Source organism: Enoplosus armatus, chromosome 11 (assembly GCF_043641665.1).
Source record: "Enoplosus armatus isolate fEnoArm2 chromosome 11, fEnoArm2.hap1, whole genome shotgun sequence".
NCBI lineage: Eukaryota > Metazoa > Chordata > Actinopteri > Centrarchiformes > Enoplosidae > Enoplosus > Enoplosus armatus.
In genome coordinates, this window is record NC_092190.1 from 11,579,874 (window position 1) to 11,603,554 (window position 23,681).

At 38.7% G+C, this 23,681-nt stretch overlaps 1 protein-coding gene across 1 annotated transcript; it reads right to left on the reverse strand.

The window, feature by feature from the left end:
• Nucleotides 1–11,739: 11,739 nt before the first annotated feature.
• On the reverse strand, nt 11,740–14,408 carry LOC139292905 (FAST kinase domain-containing protein 5, mitochondrial). The gene has a single exon (XM_070915307.1). It carries the CDS (start codon nt 14,406–14,408, stop codon nt 11,976–11,978), a length of 2,433 nt encoding a protein of 810 aa, XP_070771408.1. The 3' UTR covers nt 11,740–11,975.
• Between the last annotated feature and the right edge of the window lie 9,273 nt (nt 14,409–23,681).

The window sequence follows — 23,681 nt, forward strand, 5'->3', positions numbered from 1 at the left end:
GACTTTCAAATGGAATTGATTCTGAATTTTTGTACATAATGAGTATATTAATCTTTAGCCACACTGACATATAACCAATTACATTCAAGGCTAAAGCAAAATACAGAATATTTAAATAATAGTGAATTTAAGTTTATTTAAGACTACTGTTAAATTCAATACTTAATAAATAATTTTTAGCCATGCTAATGATGTAGCTATATGGATGGAAATGTCTGTCGGTCTGTTTGTCTGCTGGTCAACCAGACATTCATTGCTCCCAGACTATGAATCCTAATGATTTTGGGGATCTCCTGACTCGTCCTCTAGCACCACCATGAGGTTGACATTTGTGGTTTTGAGTGAAATGGGTCAACAACTATTGTATAAATTGTTATGAAGTTTGGTACAGACATTATGTTCCCCTCAGGATAAATCACTTTGGTGACCCATTAAAACACTAAACTAATAGGTGAACATGATAAACATTATACCTGCTAAACATCAGCATGTTAGCATTGCCATTGTGTTGCTAGCGTTATTTAGCTCAAACACTGCTGCGCTTAAGCACGGGCTCACACAGCCACTAACATGGCGGTAGACTCTTAGTCTTGTTCTGTCATGCATTCCTCAAACACTATGAATGCTTAATGATATTGTTAGCAGAGATCAAAAATTAAGTGGTGTCATCGTGATGCTAGAGCAAAGCACCACAAATGCAAACCTGTGTGATTGTATTCAAACCTATATTTCAATGATATATCTTAAAAAAACAGGCATGAAACACTATAAATCTAAGTTGACACAAACAAATCAAACAGAAAAACATGAGGGGGGAAGAGAACTGTGCTTTCACCGAACACAAAACTAATGTCAAATAGCTGAGGTTAGCACTAAAATGGTTGAGAGCACTGCCAATCCCTGATGAATCTTGAACACAGCTGTATCTGCCACTGCAGCATCAGCTTCACCAACTGCAGGCCTGACACACTTCATACAGATCACTTCACACAATATTCAGCCAAAATAAATCCCCTTTATGAACATTATGACTGTGATGGCCTCAATTGAAAGATCAAATAGAATATATTTTTTTATGTTCATGAAGCCCAAACCAAGCTTGGTGGCTTAACTATGTGTGTATGGGGAATTGACAGATTTCCGACAGCCGAAAGGCAATCTGGTTGCAGGTCTGTATTTTTGTTTATTGTCGCTGAAGAATGTGAGCTTACCACCACAGGCACAGATGTGGTGCTCTACAAGGACCCTTGAAAATACAACACATTCTTGTTTCAACACACTCAGGTGTAAACTAAGGGATCACCCTTCCCGAAAGCATGAAAAAAGATATTTGCATGTACCTTGTAACACTGGAGCCACCTGCTGCAGCTGAGCACTCTGAGTGTGTGAAGAACCTCCTCAGAGCTGATGCTAAATGCAGCTCCTCTGCATAGCAAACTAATTAAAAGGTAATACATTTAAAGTGATGTTAAAATTAACACAAATTCCTTAACAATGTGTGATAACAAATCAATCTCCACAGTGGTTTACAATATGAAACTCATAAGAATGTAAGATGAATTATTCAAAAACACTATTTTAGATTTCACAATGTCTGTTAATAATTCATCACATATCCTGCATATTTGAACATACCTGCATTTGTGTGGAGGTTTACATGCATATTTATAGTATCTTTTAATTCAAAAATTCAGAATTGAACACAGCAATCCTGCAAAAGACAAAAAAACAAAAACACACATTTTAAAAAATAGACAATAGATCCTTATTTGCCTGTGTCCTTTTAAACGTCATGCAATGAAATACTGTTTCAAAGATGGCAGCCAATTCCTAGAAGATGATAAAGTCATACGAAGTACTACAACAAATCTCCTCCCCTTTAATCTGATTGTTGATTGTGATCTTGATGGGTTCTTTTCCCCACAGGGAGAATTCTCCCACTGGTTATAACACAGTTAAACTCCTCACCTAGCCACTGGCTACCAGATCAAAGCAACATCCATTTCCAGGAAAACAGTCGAGCAGGGAAAAGGTTGGTTGCTATAGCAACTTATACCACCTCTTGTATGGTCTCACACTATAATTTTATTATTAGGACAGGAGCATATTAACTACATTAATCAACCTAAGCATTTGCTGGTACAGCAGCAACACCTGCTGTGATGATTGCAGATGGCAGCTGCAGGTTTTGTCTGTAATATCTGTAAATAAGAGATCACAGACAGTATGATTAATTCAAATTTACTGTGTATTAGCTATTAAAATCACTTGGACTGTACATACAGTATGGTTCAGTTCAGATTATCAATCTTTGAACATGAGATTTCTTCATGCATGTATGTATAAATCACATTTACTCTGCATATATGTCCTACTTCCGCTCCCAGGAGACTGAATTTCTATGGCACAGGAGGTGGCAACATCAAATATTCACTCTTGGATTTACAACACTCGGAATAAGAGCGTCCTTGAAAGTCTGACATCCCCTGTATAATTAAGTTGTCCGGATTAAAGCAGGGATGCAGCCTAATCAGCAGCAGGATACATTGATAAGCATTAAGCCACGAAGACAGAAATTATTAAAAACGATCAGAAGGTCCCATAATGCATCAATCCTCAAGAATGAGGTCAACCACTTTGGGTTTCCATTCAGTCAAATCCATTAAATATGTGGTTTTGACAGCTGTAGAAACCTGCATTGGCTTAGAATGGTGCATGTGCAGTACTGTGAGGAAGAAAGACAATACAAAATGTCCTTCATCCCTACAGTGTCATTGATTTTAGTCTATTTTAGCCATTTCTGGGAATGTAAAATAATATGTCTGTGTAATACAAAACAGCTCAGGATGTGCAGCTTCTTAAAGACTTGACATTTGTGGGTAACTTAAAATAGCTTCCATTTTTCAATCTCTCTTTTGAATATGAAGCTTCCTTACTATGTTTTTGTTGCTGTGCCTTGACATTTGTCCTTTCCCGTTTGGTAGACCCTCTTATTTACCGTCAATTTTGGCCTTTTAATAACTGACCACCCACCCAAATGTTCCTTTCAGTCTCATAGCAGCACTTTGGTACCTACAGTAGCACAGAAAAATCTTCTTGCACATTACTTTGAACAAACTGGCCATTAGTCATTGGCATTATTTGTCATAAGGTGGGTATGACTCAGAGAGGCAGTATTCCTATTTATTTTAACTGAGTACTCTGAAAATGAATACCGCAGATGTCACAATACACCATCACTATTTCCATCTTCTTTTCTTTTTTTTTCCCCCCATCACCACAGTCATGAAATGGAAATGTTCTACAATAATGTGCAGCAGAGCACAATGTTTGCAATGTCAAGGCAATGTGAATGTACTGTAAAATTCATCAGTTATTTATAAAGGGAAGTTGGAACATTGGAAAGATTTTAAATTTCTCCAGCTCTTTCCTCAACTGTCTTCCCCAGCATGCCTCTTGATGATATAATGTTGTAAGGACATGATTCATTTACAAACAGCGCTGGGTATAGTGTTTTCAGACATGTGGTGCTGCCTGTGTGTCTGTCTGTCTGTCTGTCCCTGTCTGCCTGTATTTATTCCCCTTGCACATCTCAATACCTGATCGCTGAGTGTTCGAGATAATGTAATTAATCATTACACAATCGTTAACACATCACTGGTTACTACGGTCTAATTACAGACTAACATATGAATTCCCATTAAGCAGAAAATGGTTTCTGTGTGCTTAAAAGCAAGGGATGTGGACAAGATTCATTTAGACTCAGGGGCTGGCTGTGCAAAGGATAATGCACTTCTTAATTTGTAATTCTATCTCGCAGTAAAAGCAACTTTGAGACCAAAAAGCAGAAGCTGATTATATAGAACAGAGAAACTGGTTTCACATCAGAGGCATGTAGGATTAAACTTTCATGGTTGGATGTTTGTTCCAGTTCTTGATGTTGCAATTTCTACATCACCTCTCTACTTCTATTTATGATAGCACTAAAAATGACATTCATACATAACATAAACACACTATAAATGTGTCAAACAGAAGAACCACATGTCCTAAAGTCTCTCAATCTCATTTCAATTGCCAACATTAAATATAGTGACATATTGATATTAACCTGGAGGCTAAATGTCTGTTTGCTTGATGAGCGTCAAGTGTGGAAGACAGAAAAACAGACAGACATAAACATGACGAGAAGAGCCTTTCAGTATTTTCTGCTGTGGGCACCCATTATAATTTGTGCCTTCAGTATTTCAGCACAGAACATTGATTAATGGAGAAACACCCATAGCCACCAGACTTAAATTTGAAGATTTCTTTGACATATGGTATATTTGTTCTACAGCAATCTGTAATGTGAGTAATAGTGGTAAATTAGTTGGAGAATTAGTTGGACAGATGGTGCATTTATAAATCTTTCACATGCCAAAAGCATGTATGTAGCATTTTGAAATTCAACTATATTAAACATGAAGGGAAGACCAAAATAATACATCCTCTTTTGAACAGTTTAACATTCAAATATCAACAAAGCTCCAGAGTTACAACATTAAATGTGAAACACACAGCGTGGTGGTTCATGTGGCATCTAACTGGCAACTACATCTTACTGTTAAAATAAATTACCTGAATATGTAAATTTAATCTTGTAGATATTATTTCACAAAGATCCTTGCCAGGACAGCATTATTAATAAAATGTCAAACAGTGTACTGTTTAATTAGGTCCGGAACATACTTCAAGGACCATCGTGCCATTGTTATCTTTTAGGTGAAGACCCAATGCTCTTGAATATACTTGCAGATGAATTAAAAACCCTACAAGTGCTCTGTATCTTTACATATGAGCTTCTGGTTCACTGAGCTTTTGCTAAATGTGCCCAAAATAAGGATGTCTTGATCCATGCCAAAATTGCGACTCCTCTGTCTGTCCGTTGCAGCTGTTTCTCATCTTCACCCATCCTGCAGAGAAAGCATCCTGAATCCTAATATGTGTCGAACTGAAGATGCAATGCAGTGACTCAGCTGTTGTTAAAACTTTTTAAGTCCCAATAATTGAAAGAGAATACATGAACCCACTAATCTCAAACTAGGCTTGCATTCTTGTGTATGCAAGAATGCCTTGAGTGCCACATGAAGATGCTTAATGGTGTATTTTGCTTGTATGTCCTTTTTTCTGTTTTGCATTTCAGCAGTGTAATTAGTAACAAGAATTTGAGGGTCAAACAAAGATTTGTCTCCACTTAACATGACTTAATTGTTTGATTTTCACTGATTATGTTATCTATTTGAAAGCTGCGCTTGTGTAGTGACAAACAAATAATTATCACCTGACTCGACAGTCCCCCTCAGCTATATAAAGCGTTTTAGTGTCTTTCAGCTCATTGTTTTGGTTTTATCCTGCAACTGTCACCTCTCTCTTCAACCTTGTTTCCAACAGCAGCAGCAGGCAGTTGTGCTCTCCCTACCCAGCTCCAAACAGCCACAGTTAGTGACAAGCTGGTGAACATAGTGGAGCATTTAGCGGCTAGAGAGACAGATATTTCCCTCAGGGGTTGTTCGAGACCAAAAACAGAGCTAAAAGAGAGCGAATATTGTACTGGCCAGGTGGCGAAAAACATGACCCCAAATGAATGCTAATGTTGCTCCATAACTGCTGGATGTGTAAATAAGCAACTGTTTGCCAACACATTTGCCTAATCAACTTGATAAGGTTAATTTATGTAAATGTTACAGCTTGTTGCTCTTTCTCCAATTGGCCGTCAATTATTGCATTATAATTCCTAAGATTTTAATCCTGGCATTTTATTAATATAGGGTCCGCCGGGGGCAGCAAACACACCTGGAGTGGCTACTCTGCCAGAATTGTAACAGAAGTTACATATTTGTATACAGTGCAACTGTAGGCTGCGCATCATTGTTTTAATAAAGACGACAGTTAACAGTGTCACCTGCTTTTGTCTTCTGCATCACGTCTAAAATGTACATCCATCATTTCCTGTGAATCCCATGTGCATGGATAGTAAATTTGAATCCAGCAGCAAGGCGGACTCCGCCAGTAACAATGAAGCTACAATATTGAGAGGCAATTATAGTGTGCAAATACACAGAACGGCTTTTGCTGAAAAAAGATGACAGCCATAAATAGTATCAATTAATGACAAACCTAAATATGTTGTAACATTGTCATGCAATAAACCAAAATTGACCTTGAAACGCCTTCAGATATGCCAGCCAGAATTTACATGATTATGGAGTTTTATAATGGCATGACCCCTCTGCAAATGCCATGGTGGAACTGTATTACTGTGACTCTGCTGTACACTTCCACTCTGGTTAGTGGACTTACATCAATCCTGCTTTGAGCTGTAATGATCTGTGTGACCAAATGATGAGTGTAGAGGGACAGCAATGTGGTTACGCAACACAATGCTGCTTGCACAAGTGTCATCTTGAACTTATCTCACACGGGTAGGGGGACACATAGTGTTAATTAGCTTGAAAAAACAGAACAGTTTTTTTCCCCAATTCCTTCATCTTTTACAAGCTTGCTAAAAATAGTCCCTGCAGTATGATCGAGGGGATGTTTTAATTGCAACAGCATACACTTTAATTACTGGAATTTCTCCTTTGCAAATGTTTATTTCTGTTGAACTTTTGAACTGAGTAGCCAAGACGCATAATATCATTATTACCGTTGTTTGTGCTCAACCTCCTCCCTTTAATGTGCCTTCTGGTTATGATGGATCTTTTCATGGACCAATTGCTCTTGTTTCTATGGATAGCACAAATTAACTAAATCCATCATGAGAAAGCAAGTCTTGCTCAGCACATGTTCAGCATCCCACTGCTATGTCATGTCAAATGCTTCAATAGAATATCAGTGCCCCTGGTTAGATGGTCCTATCATATATTTCTCTATCCATGGCAGACTATAGCCTGAGTAATAGTGCATGACATTCTTTCCAAGCATTTGACAAGGACAAAAATACAACACTATTAATCCAAATCCAGCCAAACCCCACTGTGTTCTTGAGGTAAAAAGGTTTATCCTCTAATAAATGAGGAACCAAGTGGAAAATCTTGAACTTGGTAAAGTTAATAAAGGTCTATCAATAGCAGCAAAGACAAGTGCTGAATGCAAACACTCCCTATCAGTCGCGTCCCTGCAGCAGTTGGTTTAGCAGAGTGTGTGTGTTTGGAATCTTAAAGGCAAGGATCCAGACACACTATTGGATGCCACCGAAGGGGTCAGAAGGAAGCACTGAGAGGGAGTGATACAGAAACATTCAGTGCACTGTCAGTAGTTAGTGCTATCACCTTGCAAAAAACTGTGATGGGGATCATTTGTCGTCACTCTGCAGGGAAAATCATTTGCATGTATCTGGTTAACCCGCATTTGTTTCCCTAACTTGTGAACATCAAGAATCCAACTCGATGAAATCTATGAAGTGGATTTTTTCTGTGACAAGTAGTAGCAGTTGTGTTGCATCAGTGCTTAAAGAATACGGATTTGTCTGTTTCATACAATAAGCTAAATTAAGGAATTAGAGCACACAGACAGTAGTATCTCTATGTTAAGATAACTTAAGAAATGTTGATGCAAGTTTAGCCTACATTCAGACTGCGCTGGATTAGCTTCCAGACTGAGAAAAGCAAAAGAATTGAAATGCAAATAAGACGGGGATTACTGAGAGAGCATTCACTCTACCAGAGCCTCCTCCATTAACGGGTGAAATACTGGTCACATTTGAAAATAGTGTCTAAGCCTAATGATTATTCTCTATATACTTACTTTTGTTTATAGCAAGTTAATAACTGACATGAACAAATAAGAGAACGTTTAGTACCTTGCTTGCTAGATTACTAGAATACAATAAAACAACAACGTAATGATCCAATCTAAGCCGATAATCATTCCCATTACTCCACACTCTAAAAGTAGTGCGCTGTGGCAGGCCGTCCTTATTCCCTGAACATTTTTTCTCTTGTAAGTGTCAACCTGAAAACATAATAGAGCTGACAACAACATCAGTGAGAGAGAGGCAACGTTTTCTCCCTACATGGATAAAGGATCTATTTGGCTATCCAATGAGTTGCATTTCAATCCAAAGAAAATGGTGCTAAATGAGAAACTGAATCATCTCAACTTCAAAAGCATGCTTCCTGCATACCCAGAAGTGTGAAATTTGTAGCTGCAGGGATGGCACTGACTTGAAAGTGCCCAAATGTGAATTCTCCTGTATAGTTTTTCAGATCAGTGGAGAATAGGAGAGGTATTTACTGACTCTTCTCTACCTTATTACAATATACTTACTGCCCTTGAATGTGTTGCTGTGTCTTTTGTTGGGTCTGCAAATTAATTATATCACTGGAAACATTATGTAATGACAAAAAGTAAAACATATGCTTGTGTAATATGTTATTCTAAGCTTAACTGCTTTACTGTTTTCCCACTCTTCATCTGAACATGGTGATGTACACCTTGCATTTAGATTAATGTGAATAATATGAAAATATTCTACAAAAATATCAAGGATCCATGGTACTATTTCATCATTGTAGTCAGACATAATGTGCAGTTTCCTAAGTAGAGAGTGCCCTCTGCTGGCAAACTGTAATCACGACGACATCGCTCTATCTATTCATTCCCTTCTCATTCATCCTGATCAGGGAGCAGTGGCAATAAAAAATGTCCCCTTTCCCAGCAGCTTCCTCCAGCTCCTCCCGGGGGATTATCAAGCGCTCCCACGCAAGCTGACAGACGTGGTATTGATTGAATTTGTCTTTCCTACTGCTCATTTCCTTTCCTCCCTGTATGCCACGTGTCTGCCAAGTGACTTGAAGGAAGTAGAGGGAAGGAGACAGAAGTGAAGAGAATTAGGGCAGTATTTTACGGATATTATCAAACATTTTAATATTATCTATGTCCATTACTGAAGTGGTCCTGATGTAAATCTTCAGTCCAAAAACTGATAATAAAATCAAGTATTCCAAATTTCTTTTTTTTTACGTTTTCTACTTTGCATTGTACTGAGTCAATAAAGAGATATGAAGTGGATGGGACATATAGGTCGTATACCTTTAGGCCTCACACTTTAATTCTCTAAGTGGGAACGTTCAGATGATCAGACTGGATACTCAGCTTTGAGGATTGCTAGTTGTGTCTCGGTATGAAAAATAAATTGCCTTTCCTTCGGACAATGTCTCCTAGTAGGAGACCTTGAAGCTGTTTTTGTCTCCTATTAGGACAGCTGGCAAGATGGAAGCACTAACATCGGTTTCTGGGTCACAAAGGGGGAGGTGGGGAGGGAAAGGAGAAACATTTGAAAGGAAACACAACACACCTGTAGTCTCTCCAGTGTGTCCTAACCCCAAGGTGTCAGCCAAGCTTCTTCTTCAGGGAGTAACAAGGATATCCTGCTTACGGATGTTCCCAAACCTGGATATGACAGTCAGCAAAACATAAACAATGTTTTTTTTCAAATTTGGTTCATTGTTATGCATTTCAAAGCCTATGAATAATAAATATGAATGTCCATCAACTAAAGATTTATTTTGTCTTGCTTTTCTGAAAAGACCAAAGTGGTCTTTTTGTACGTTTTCGTTCTACAAACATATTTATATTACTTGTATTATTTCTAAAGCATTCAATAGTTGGTAGATTTCCTTCATTCCAGGCAGCCATTGGTTCCCATCCATGTCAATACACCATGAAAATCAATCAAATCAAAAATCAACTTGCAAAGTTTTGCCTGAGCTGGGCACTTTATCATAGTGAACACCAGTATATCTTGTTTTAATTTCAGTCAAAGTCATTTTCACCTCGTGTGGATGTGGTAGTGTATTTGATACAGCCGACTCCCTTGAAAAATCTACTGCTGATTTATGGTGAGTTTTGATGGGAGGCACCTCAGACCTTGGGCTGTCGAGCTGCATTGCATTCCCAAGTTATATTGTCAACAAAATAACAGCCCAAAAACATACAATAAACAAACATGATGTGACTTTGACAGCTCTTCACAATAAAAACGGATCCGTTCAGCAAACCACTTTTGCTGTTCTATTCTTACACTACTTCATGTTTATACAAGGTGATAGAATATCTTAACAATAACGTGTCAAAGAAAAAAGTCTGACAATTTCTTTCTACCTCAAAAATACAGATAAAAAAAATACAAACAGAGACATCTGTGAACATCCCTAATCCTGCTGCAGTGGTGGAATGAGAGACGGACAGATGACCTCCAGAGCAAAGTCATCTTGTAACGGCTTGGCGGAGTCAAACATGTAACATCCACTCTATCCCAGTGTGAAAGGATTAATTTCCCAGAGTCAGTGGGGCTGTGACCAGTATGTCACTGGGTATGCTCTGACAGTTTCAGAGGTAGTGCTTACAATTTTGCTTGATCTGGTATGTAAATCATGTTTTGCATTAAGGGTTGTCACAAAAAAACTGTGACAGGAGAATGTACTTAATGTCATAAATGCTGTTATACATTATATTTCTGTGAAGCCTTTAACATTTAAAATCTTTTGAGCCTCTACTGTCATTTTGAGGTTATATAGTACTGAATTAAGTCCACCCTGTGAGTAAATAAACATCTTTAAAAATAATGCCATACATAAGCTGCTACTGCTACTGTGATTGAAAAGCAGCTGAAAACTATACATATCTATATAAGATATATAATATATATGACAAAAATCAACTGTTATATAATTGTATAATTACTGTGCTTTCAATCAAACTTTATTTGACTGTTTCCAATGACACCGCTTTGATTTTCCATTGTGTGAAAAAATTAAATCTTTTAAACTTGAAAAAAGTGTTATTTGTGAAGCGTATAAAAAAGTGGTAGTCATAAAAGGCAAGCCAGACAAAGTCACCTATACAGCTCCAACAGGGCTTTGAAATAGGCCCACCAATAAAAAAAAAACCTCATGGGAGCCATAATTGTTGAATGATTTTTTTCTTCATACATTTGTAGTGATTGTCACACCAGTCTTCAAAGAAAAGCTGTTCAAAATGTATGAGTAACTTCAGCACCAATTTGTCTTAGAACATGAAAAGAATACTCCAATACACTGTGTTTCAGAAACATGGTTGGAAGAAAAACAAATGCAAAAAACGTATTGTGGAACAAAATGTATTCACCTCAGCTCCTATTTCCATCCAAGTCTGCCAGAATAAAGCAGATGAGTCTGCCTCAGCTTTGTATTAGGTACAGATGCTTCGCTGAAATAGCTTCGCTCAATATGCTGTGAATTACCCCCCCCCCCCTTCTTTGGTATTAAAATGTGACAGAGGATTTTAATCCTTTCTTTATCAAATAACGGATTCTACTGTAAGTAGTGTGGAGAAGCCACAATACCAAAGAAAAAACCATAGAAATCTGTTTCATTCAACATTCTCATCAGTTGAAAAGATTGACCTTTGACGTGCAAAGCAGGCAGCAATCTAATAAAACTAGAAACAGACGCACTGACCTCTGAGGAGACCATCGTGCATGAGTGGATGTGATTAAGTATGATGCAAAACATTGTTTCTCTTAACTCATCCTTCAAAGATCCTAGAAGGCATAAGCAAATTCTTGCAGGACATTTCAAATTAAAGTAAATTCAGAAAAGAAAATACATTCCAATTATCTACTGTATGTTATGATATCATACCACAACCTTAACCAGGACAGTGAGGAGTTTAATACTTTTTAATTTGCATTATTTTCACAAAAATGTCATGAAATGTCTCACATTTTGGCAAAAACATTTAAGAAATGTATTTTGAACAAACATGTACAAAAAGTCAATGGTGGGTGGGGATAAAGGAACATGTTTCTATCTCCTCAATTGACTTTTTTCTATGCTTTGCATATGCTCATAACAAACTAAAGATTGCCCAGAAGCCAAAGTGCCTACATAGTTTGCATTGCAGTCCGAGTTTGCTGTGATTTATTGTGGCTCTTGGGGGTCAGAGAATCATTACAGAGTGTTGTAGATTTTGCAGTGCAGGTACGACAGCTTCTCAGGTCTGCTTTTCCTCAGCATGGGAAACCACTCCTGATGGCTAAGCTCTACGACCCTGTAGCCTGCCAACTTCAACTGCCTCCTCTTCATGGCATGAAGGCCCAACAACTGCTGTGAATGGTAGCAGTAGTGGTTCCTGCTGGAGACCTGGATAGCAAGTTTGACAGTGCCTTTGGGGTCTTGAAGGGCTGCGCCTCGGCTACTGGGTTTGATAAGAGTTTCTGTAAGGTCACTGGTCAGGTCTAGGCCTGTGTCAAACAATCTCCCACCATCAGGCTCTACTCTGTGAAGAGATGTAGGCTTAACTGTAGATGAGGTTAAAGGTTCCGTGGGCTTTTTGGTATTTGTTATCTGTGCAAAAAGTTCCTCAGTTATAGTGACTCCTATATTCATTCTCCCCCAACCCTGATGGGAAGGAACTTTGTCTGAAGTGCTCTGTGGATATGATGTGGCTGTGTGGGGTGCTGGGTTCACAGGTACAGGCTGTCCAGTGGAGTCAAGATGTACTTCCAGGTCGATGGAGCGAGTGTGAGGCAGAATCATTCTCTTACATACAAACGTCTCTCCTCCAAGCAGATCTTGCAGAGCAGATTCGGCCTCCTGAACCTCTGGTTTCTGGCACACATCTGATTGAGCAAACTTCCACAGCATCTTTACCACCTCCTCTCTCAGTTCACAGCCTAGCCGTGGGCCATTCCACTGAGGCAACTCCTGAGCCACAGCTCCATCTAAAGTGAACAAGTCTTTTTTCAGCTCCAGCTGTCTGGATTTCAGTGCTAAGTTGACAAAGTCAGGACTCAAAGCTAATGCAATTAGGTCCTCTGGGAACTGAGCGACAAAGGCCAGGCCTAGAAGACCGGTAAGCAGATGCTCTGGGTATCGTTGGAATTCAGCTTTCCGCTGTCTCAGGGACTCTGTAAGGCTCGGATAGAGGCTTGGACTCTGAACTGGGAGAAACCCTAATGTGCCAAAGGCCCACAGCAGTTTGCATGAGTCTTTACTCCTGCAGTGTGGCACCAGCGAGGGAACTCTCTCAGCAATTGCCATTAGAACGTTATCATTGCGGTAATGCAGCGCTGAACAGGCCAGTGACACATGCATCAACCCCTTAACACCCATCCTGTGGGCCCGTCGAGGAACTTCCTGTGCCATGGCCTCCAGCCACGCCCTGTGACACAGGTAGCTGAAACGCAGGAATTTCAGCACATTCACCATGGCAAAGTCACTCATCTCATCTACAAATGAGTGTGCCTTGTCAACAATGCGAGTCACTGCACCCTCAGATATTTTAGTCTGGGATTTAAAGATCCCCAAGCATACAGTACCAACCTCCTCAGGGTGCAGTTGCTGTAAATGACGCATGAGAAGCTGTTCTACAGGATGGATCAAGTCTTTTGGGCACTGCCTACCCTCTCCCATTATATACAATAGTAGCACCAGCTCAGGGACCCCCATCACCCCCAGATACAGACGGACTGAATCATAGAGGTGCTGTAAGAACTGAGGGACCTGCCTTCCAATACAGCGCCACAAGTCAGCAGCTAACAGCAACTGGTGTAAACTCATCTGGCTGGCCCGGCGGTTCAGCTCACCCTCATACAGCCCGAGTACAGTGTGGGCTGAGGGCATGTCCAGCCACACAAACGACTGCAGCACCTCCAGCAGCTGAGGTTCAGTAAAGAGGCAAAGGTGTTCCACAGAATATCGGAGGAGCATGATGAAGCGTTGGTCACTCTTCACTAGAGACATCTTATCTGGGTGCAAGTGGCTGAGCTCCACAAGAAACTGAGCCACATCAGATGGTTTCATGCTACCCTTCAAGACAGTCACTTTTTGGAGCAGCGGCAAGGCCTCCTCCCATTCAATAGGGTGAGGCCGCTGGGTGAGGTTAAGGGTCATGGAGGTATACCCTGGCCGGCATTTGAGGAAGGCACGTGTATCTACTTTAACATCTGGCGGTATGGGTTTTTTGTGGTACGGTGATACTGATGGGATCTCGGGTTCGGGGCCTTTGTTGAAAGCTAAGTCAAGAAGTGTATTTTTTGAGCTGGAGAGATGCCGCGAGCAACTCACACTATAGCGGTTGCTCTGTTGCCAGAAGGAAGGTGCGAGAGTGGAGAGACATCGTTCATATTCATCATTATCTGTTTGACTCCGGGAGGTTGTAGAGTTCCACACACTGTGATGATATGAGGAGGGGTTGTAATACAGCCTGTATCCTCCTTGGAGAGAGGCCTTCTGGTGCTGCAATACTCCTTTCTTCCCCTCCTGATCATCAGTCTCATCCTCTTGTTTGTCTTGTACGTGTTGAGCCTGGGTAAATTCCTTTCTCAAGCCTGGGAGGTAGCGCAGCCTGGGCACCCGTCGACAAAGCACACAGGCAGCCATCAATCTGCCAGACTAAATAGAGAAAGGCATGATTTTAAAAGACAGCTATCAAACTCCAAAATGAAAGTGCTGAGTCAACCAAACATGCAATTCCCAATGTGCCATAACAGGCAGTGATTTATTACATAAGGCTTTATAATGTTCTTTTGGGATTGTTTAATCTGTACAATATTTTCACCTCTAACTTGGTCTGGGATGTGAGAGGCCAAGAAAACGGTACTTCTAATGGAGGGTGAAAGGTAGATGTGGAAATAATAAAAGGTCCAGAAGAAGTGTACAAAGGTATTCTGAATGTGTATAGGAATATTCAAATCCAGGTGAGTGCAAATAAGCTGGTGGTTGTACACTTTAGCTGACATTTATGGACCATTACTAAAACCTTAGTCTGCCAAAGATGATAACTGGCACAAATATCCATCTAACTGTGAATTTGTCATGTGAGGCCATTCACTCAGCATCTACTGAAAGGTCAAATATATTCTTTGCCGAGCACAGTATAAACTAAGTGAATAATTAACTTCCCTTAATGAAAACCATGTTTAAAGGACAGTAAACATTAAGTTCAGCTTGCTAACATACAGTTTTATGTACAACACTGCTTACAAACAACTGTTAAGAGTATTTCCTCCCTAAAACACAGACTCCCTGTTGTTTGAGTGGATGAAGGGACAGCCACATTTTAGAATGGCAGCAGGTAACTTATCGTTATTTTAGGCTTAAGTTGCTAGCTGTCCACAAAATAAATTCTAAAACAAATCACATTATACACATCTATATATCCGGTAAATACGTCGTTAAACTCACCTATACCTCTCTAGCATCGATACGGGGCTGTTATTAACAGTCTGAACATGTAAAAAAAAATACCCTTATAGATTTGTGAGGAGAGGAAGCGTTAAATCTACTGACATGCTACTATAGACGTGCTTCGATTACACCGGAACTCAAGTATTTCAACCTTCAAAATAAAACACCGAGACATTGTTAGCTCAACGATGTAACCATCGATGTACTAAAAACAAGTTAAGACATCGTGCTGGAATCTACAGAATGTAATAATGTATCAGAATATCCGGTATCACCATTAAGTTATGTAATAAATGTATGTAAAGTATCGTGTCGGACTTGTGGTAATACATTATTGTGGAAGGTTGATGTGGCTTCCGTGGAAAGCCGCCATAACTGAACAGAGTATGACCTACGGCAACTGGGTAGGTTTAAACGTCTGGACGACGAAACGCAATTTAAAAGCACTGCCATGAAAACCAATTCAGTATACCACCACCAGTTACACTATAGCTTAATAAGATTGACCCGCCCTATTATTGTGATTTAATTTTAATTTTTTTTTTCCTATATACAGGTCACTGAAAAGTCAAGTCAAGCTCATTTTCCTTTTATAGCCAGTAAAGCACATTGAGAGAATATTCTTACTACAAACAAATGTTTTAACAGGTTTTAAGACTTTTAACAAACATTTGGTTAATATAATTGTTAAAACTAAAACATAAAAAATGTGATAACTGAAAGAACTTAAATATATCATGACTTAATCATGTAAAGTACTTAGTATACCATTATAACAGCAAAACAGTACTTTTACATACTACTTAATTGCCAGCAATTATATATAAATTATGGTAAATCGTTCTGTAACCGAACACTTTTTTTTACTAAAAACATAACTTTTGCCTGATTGTTCTTTGTTCCTTAGGTATGTTCTGAAGCTGAATAATACTGGAATATTTCAATTGAAGAAATCCCTTTCAGTTCACCCAACTGAAAAGCATATTCAAATTACCTTAGCGCATATATTGATTTTGGAGTTGTGTTTCCTTGCAAACACACTTAATGAATACATTTTTAGCTTCTAGAATTTAGATTTTGGTGAAACAGTTTTATTCTTTTTGAACAAAAATGATTAAAACTAAATACTGGGTTGTTACTGAAAGTAAACACTTGAAAGAAGAGCTACTGTGATTTAACGTAAAATATAAAGACAAGTCTTAATAATTAAATTCGTTATGAGTAGGCCTGAATTCATTACCAACTCTGGCTCAAAGTACAGGTGTAATTAATACATTTAATGATGGCTGAATTCCATTTAGCTGCTTCAGTTTCAGGGTCCTGGTATGGTGCATGTTTGTTCACTGTCACACTGTCATGGCTTACAGGGAAACTTTGGCAATGTACAACAATCAGTGATCATTAATGAGCACATAAATGTTTTAATCCTCTCTACAAAAATCATAATCCACTTTTTTTTTACACTCTTTGTGCTGATACAGTACAATTTCTGCAAACTGTTTCCAACTGCATTGGGAAGCAACAGCTGAGGGCAACCTACACTGTTTTAAACCTACGTCTGCTGTATCTGTTGTACTCGTCCCCTTTTTGTCTATTTTTAATAATATTTGCTTTTTTGAGCTATGGTTTGTTTTGTTTTGAAGATGAGGATGGGAACAGAAATCTTGCCATATAATCGTCTTTGCATTCATAATTTCAAATCTGATATACTTTATTTTGCCCTGCATTTTATGTCCACAATTTTTAGACTGAATTAATCTCATTGATAGGTCAGACATTAAAAACAATTTGTTTAATATGTTGAAAGATATGCACACTCTAGAAATTAGTTTTCAACTGTGATTTCCCTCCCTGTGGACCAATTATGTCCCTCTGCCTTTTTGATCATGTAACATTTAGATACACTCTTCACATGATTAATTTAAATGAACAACATTTGTGTGTGTTCCTCAACTGATTTACAACATATGCCTTTTTAACTCCTGTGCTTACAAAAAAAAATACTGTGGTAAATAAACCTTTAACAGCACCATTCAACACTTAAAACATTCAATGTTATGTCATTGCCACCTCCTCAGTATACTACTATTTTACATGGCTTTCACCCTCAGACTAAACTGAAGTAAAGCGTAACTACGTGTCATATAAATGCATCACAGCTGATTTAGGAATTTCACCTCTTTAGAATAACATGTTTAATATTATATCCACATCTATTTACCGTTTCTTTTAATTTAGCAGTCACTTTATTTTGTCATTTTTAAACAAAACACAAAAATAGTAGTTTATACATTTAAATTGCAGTACTTTTAAACATTGTTCTGTCTTGCATCAGTGTGAGCAGGAGGACAACTTCAAATGCTGTGCCTCCATTGTGTGACTTCACACATGACTGAATCTAGAGGTGAAAGGTGAACTCCCCGCATTTCTGCTTTAAGGAGGAACACTCCTCAAGCCCTTTCAGTGGGAGGAGCCTTGGCAACAGACACTTCAGACAATGTTGCTGGCAGTTACATTCATTTTTAAATCTTTGCTTACATCAGTAAGTATTTCTAACCTGTGCATCAAGATATTTCATTCTGATGCTAAAAACAGCCTATTGTTTAATAAAATGGCCAGAATACAAAATATGTGGGCTTGGGTTAAGAGAGTAATTTGTGATTTCAATGTAACACAAATTCTGGCCGCAATAAACTTGCACTGGCTTTTTAATTTTATTTATGACATTATACTGTAGAATACGTTTAGTTGTGAAATGTTGATACAGATTATAATAATGATGATCCAAAATCAAATTATAATAAAGAAATATATGTGTTTAAATAGGATGTAGCTAATTTTGTGTGTACTATTAAAATCTTATACAAATACTGATGATATTGTTTGCAGTTGATATGCTGCAATGAACATGTATATGTATAGCAATTAATGAATATTGAAATATTCTCATGATAACTGGTATTACTATAGCTTAAAATTGAATCATTTCACCTGCCTCCATGTGTCTGTACCCACAAACATTACAACATTCAATATATATATTTATTTTGTAGGAAAGTTGTAGGATTGACTTCTGGTCAAGTTTTCATTTGTTCCTCTTTCAAGGTGTATCGTTAACATTCTGACCCTCTTACATTATTGCCAGTGTAGAGACTTCTGGTTTGTATTTCTAGTTAATTATAATTGAATATCAAATGGCAAAAAAAACTTTTCAACAGCAGGTTATATGAGCGAAGACATCCATTTATTTTTGTATTATCAGGTTTCAAAAAACTCTGCCTAAATGCTATGATTATACTGCAGTTAATCATTTTAATTCAGGTACATCAAGCCAACAATTATGTTTCATATGTGAGGCATCTTTGCAACTCTTATCTCGTAAGAATAATTGATAATTAATGAATTCAATTTAGTTGTCTATTACAATACAAAGAGCTCAACTATTGTGCAGCCAGTACACCCGAAAATGCATGTCATTATAGATAATCCTGTTGGAGAGATAATAACTTTTAAATGGTAAACAGAATTAAGTACCAGCCATAATGTTGGTGTGGAACAAATTGATTTGAGTAAATGATTTTTCGTTAGAATGACATGATACATTTATTTTTACTGTTCAGTCATATTCATAAGTCATTTTTGTCTTAACATGACGCAGAAAAACATCAACAAAATCAGGTTACAAAACTTTATGGGTGGTGACTTGTGCAACTGTTGTGTTGATGTTGCTTGTATTTATTTCCTTGTTTTGTTTTTTTGTTTTTTTCTTCCTAATGAGGAATATGTTGGTACTTTTCATATTTAATTACCTCTGCATGTTTATCAACAGTTTAAATCTAAGTGGTGAAACCTGAGAGTCGCGCTTGGAGAGGAAGTAGTTGATTTATGCTAATGAAGGAGTTGGGGTTTAGCTACGCTGGCTGGGAGCCGCCCTTCATTCACCACATGGTTAAACCTAGAGTCTACTCGCGCCACTTTCGCAATCTTACTACGATTCCCAAACTCCGTGCATATCATAATAATAGCACATGGTTGTGTTTTTTTTGATTATACGTCCTAGCTGCTGCTCAATTTGTGAAGTCTTTTTCTTTTCTCAGTTTTGCAGATACCGCTGAAACAGTGTGAGCAAACGGTAAGTCCGTACAAGTGAGTGAAGATGGTGGATTTTTAGGAGCTAGTGTCTTATTACGCGCATGTTATTGGCAAGAAACCTGTTGTTAGCCTTTTCGGGAGATGCGGTAAACGTCAAGAAAGTGAAATGCTCGGCAGTGTGTGCGATACCGGAGCCACACTTAAACGATTACATCAGAGAAAAACGTTTTAATCGTCAGTTTCCGCATTTGAAAACAATGTTGTAAGGGGCGCATGGCAACCTATCCTCCATGGTTGGAGAATGAGGGAGATTTGAAAAGCATGTGTTGCTGCTGCACCTCAAGTCTTCGGGGAAGTGACACTCAGTCGTGAAAATTATGCCTTACACATTTAAGTTGTAGCTGCAAGTTATAGCATCATATACTCCTGTTGTCGGCCACATGTTGATAGGATTTTAGGTTTTCAGCCGATTTGTGCGCTGTGGTGTACACTTAAAAGTGCTTCCAGAACAAAGCAGCAGCACATGGGGTTGCAGCAGGCCGCGCGCCTTTGCTATCCGCGAGCTGTTGAGTTAGCTAACGGCTAGCTGCTAACGCTAACACACCGACGAGAAGATTTCGTTAAGTTACATTATTGCCATTGGGTTGTCTGACCATATTATTTATACTTAAGTGGAAATAGCAGGGTTCACAAGCAGTCGGGAACATACACTGGTATTTAATTGTGTTAGCATGTATTAGTTAGTTGTACCAAAGCAGCTAAGTTGGCTAAGAGAAAGCAATGCTCTGGAGTGGATTGAGGGTGTTAGCCAACCATAGCCTGTGCATTCACATTACTTTGTGCGTCTTTTAAGCTATTTTCACAGATGCCATGTTTTATTACAACCGATCTATGGCATTATGCATATTTACCGGATAGCAATATTTCTGAAAACTAACCGCACACGCAGATTACACGCGCTAGCGTGTTAGGCTAGCACATGCTTGCATTGGACTGTTTTGATGGAGTCCTCGGGTACTACTAGCTTGTTGTGTGCTGGATTCTGACTTAAGTTTGCAGTAGCTCGCATCATACGCTTGGTGCGCCTAGTCATAATGAGCGCACACTTCACGTGCACCTGATTTCAGTGTTAAGTGCACATATATTTGAATGTGGTCGATTTAGTTACACTTATGTTGTGTTATCCAACCAGTGGAAGTAGATTTATAAAACGCTCAAAATGCGGACTCCTGGGCGCCATGTTAGCGCGTGGGGGAGGGGTGCAACAATGTGACTGGAGCGCAAGTGTTGCTATCCTCTAGCAGTCCTGGTTCAGACTCAGATTTCCCATTAACTTTGTTATTGAAGACATGTGGACGTTTCTTTTGTGTTTGTTCTTTCATGAATGCGCCTAGTAACGCCTAGTTTCTGGATTCTCACCTAGACCCCTATCTGCATCAAAATACACTGTAATAGGCAATTAGGCGCGTTGGAAGATGCATCAATCCCCGGAATATTAGGGCTCTGTGAAAGGATGAATGTGCAAAAAGATCTCTTAACAAGTTGGTGTGCCATCTAAAGTTGTTGCAATTGTAATGTTCCAAGTTTAGTGATGAAATGTACTATGTGCAAAAAAAATTATCAGAAAATGGCTTATATGGATTTATAAATCAGATAATGGAGTCTTGAGTTAGGTAGTTACGAGCAAGAAAGTTGGGTGTTTCATATATGTGCCTCAAAAACTGATCAGTTCAATGGTTTGCTTTTTTTTGAGAAATCTTGCAAGATAACAAACAGAACCTCCTTGGTGGAGGTTGTAAAACAAGTCTAACATAAGGGTCATTGTGGTTGGAGGTAACTGTTGGTTGAGTGAACTGTTAAATCATACAAAGCACTCGTTGCTAAATGCTGGCAATTTGAAAGTGTGGTTAAGTGATTGACCAATTTAACAAATAATGAATCTACAATCATTTTAATGAATTACTAATCTTTTATCAGACAAAGCATGAATTTCTCTGGTTGCAGTTTGTCAAATGTGAAGATGTGCTGCTTGTCCCAGTTTTTTTATATAATTGTAAATGCAGTGCCTGTCAGTTTTGAACTGTTTGTCCAAGAAAGCAAATACCTTAAAGGCATCACCTGGACTTTTTAAATGTATTTTGTAGACTATACTAAAAATTATTAACTAAACATAATGAACATAATTGATTTCAGCCCTGAATTGAAGTTGCTGACATACTGTTGATGCCATGTCTCATTTATGCTTGCAGGCCCCATGTGCACGTCTGTAGCTCCTCTGGAAAGCCCTTCATTGTGGATTTAAAGGCATCCTAATTCATTCTTGAATGAAAACTCCCCATGAACAGTTTGAAGTCACTGTAGTGTCAAAGTGCTTACAGTGCAGGTAGTTTTATAAAATCTACTGCAGTGAAGGCACTTTCAGCACTATTCTGATAATGGTAACTAAAGGAGCCGGCTTATTCAAAGACACGATTGGTTTGTCAGTCCAGGATAGAGTGAATCCAAATGCACATGTGAATACACATCTGGCAGGACATCATCTCCATCCTGCTGTGAGGTTCGGTGTCCCGCTGCTCCCGAATGAAGCAACTCTGTCTGGTGCGAGGCCCCTCGTATCAAACGTCATGCATCCCGTCGCCGTTAATGACATTTCATAATTCAGCAGTGCATGAAATCTCTGTTGCTGAGTGAGATCTATTATCTTTTTAGTAAATAACTACCATGAAAAATAGACCAAATAATGTGAAGTTGAACTGTGTTTTGTTTTTATGCAAATGATGACAAATAATGACAAATATTGTTAAATGGGTATTCGGTATAACTTGCCTTGCGTGCCTCCTACTAGTGCTTATGCTAAGGTGCATCTAGTGCAGATAGTGAAGTAGACTAGCACCTACTGCCCTAAGTGCTCCTTCTGGCATAAGGGGCTGGGACTCTCATCTGCTGTGTGTGTGTGTGTGTGTGTGTGTGTGTGTGTGTGTGTGTGTGTGTGTGTGTGTGTGTGTGTGTGTGTGTGTGTGTGTGTGTGTGTGTGTGTGCGCACGCGCGCGCACACACTTTAAATTGTGTCAGTTCTCCGTTAGTTTTGCATAGTTGCGCTGCAAGAAGAAATAAGTTGTGCAAATCTATGCAAAACTGATGGCGGCCTGTGTTTCCATCAGAATCGTCTTTGTGAATATTGCTCCTTCCTCAGTGTCAGGGTTCCGTTTCAGATCCGTTAAGAAGGTAAAGACAGGTTTCAGTAGTATTAAAGTGCTTATAGTGCAGGTAGTTTTATGAAATTCTACTGCAGTGTGAGCACTTAAAGTACTCCTAGACGTGTTTCTGCTTGGAAAACTGCAGAAGTAGCTTATGCACATGGGTCTCTGGTTAGTTTTGCTGGTTTGCTTTCAGCTTTTCACTTTACTGCTGTGCAAATCCATGCAAAACTGATCATAGAACTGAAATGAATCTATCAGAAGTGATCCCTTTCTGTGCAGGTTGGGAGAGGTAGCAATGCTCTGTACTTGTGTGGTATTGCACTTGTCCCGGCCTGTTGAGGACATGGGGAATTGCACTGCACTCAGTTCTCCTGTGAATGGCCCACAAATGCATCTCTGATAAAGTTGTACTGGACTTTGGGATTATCATCCTTATGTCATATCTCCATCTTGTCTGATGTGGTATTATCTGCAGCAATCAAACTGCAAAATGTAGGTTACTTCATTTGCGTCAGAGTTAAGCCACCTCATATATCTGACAATTGAATACAATGTAGACGTCTAAGGGAAATGTTTTAATGTCATAAAAAGCATGTAAATACTATAATGGTATGGTTTGTGACAAATCAGTTTTGAAAATAAAATGTTGGCTCACTCAAGTATTTGTTGCTTTAAGACCTGATATGTAACCCATTGATCACCTGATTGAATGTCTGAGCAGATTTCTAGAACAAGGGGTGCTTTACTGTAAAGAATATAATTGTTTAACAACGAAGGTTAACATACCCCCATTTTGTGGTATATTGGATGTTTTTCCCCCAGAATATGAAAAACAATGACTTTTGTTTCATGGTTACAGTTACAGCGTTGCAGTCATGAAGGTGGATGTAAAATCACATCTCATTTTTGTTTTCCATCACTTCTAATATTCTCAAGTATGTGAGCAGCCTAAGATTGTCATTATTTGTTAATTCATCAATAATTATACCATATTAAACTAGTTATGTTAATGCAATATTCACTCGACCATTACTATTTTGTTATGGAGGGAAGGTTTAATTTTGTCTTTGGCTTTTAAATGTCTTTTAACCTTATCCTGAGGGCATGGGTGTTTGAGCTATGATGAAATAATGCACATAGGGTGAAAGAAATTATGTAAACACCTGTCAGAGTA

Excerpts from the sequence above, each read along its gene's own strand:
- LOC139292905 (XM_070915307.1), bottom strand. The coding sequence starts at position 14,408 with ATGGCTGCCTGTGTGCTTTGTCGACGGGTGCCCAGGCTGCGCTACCTC.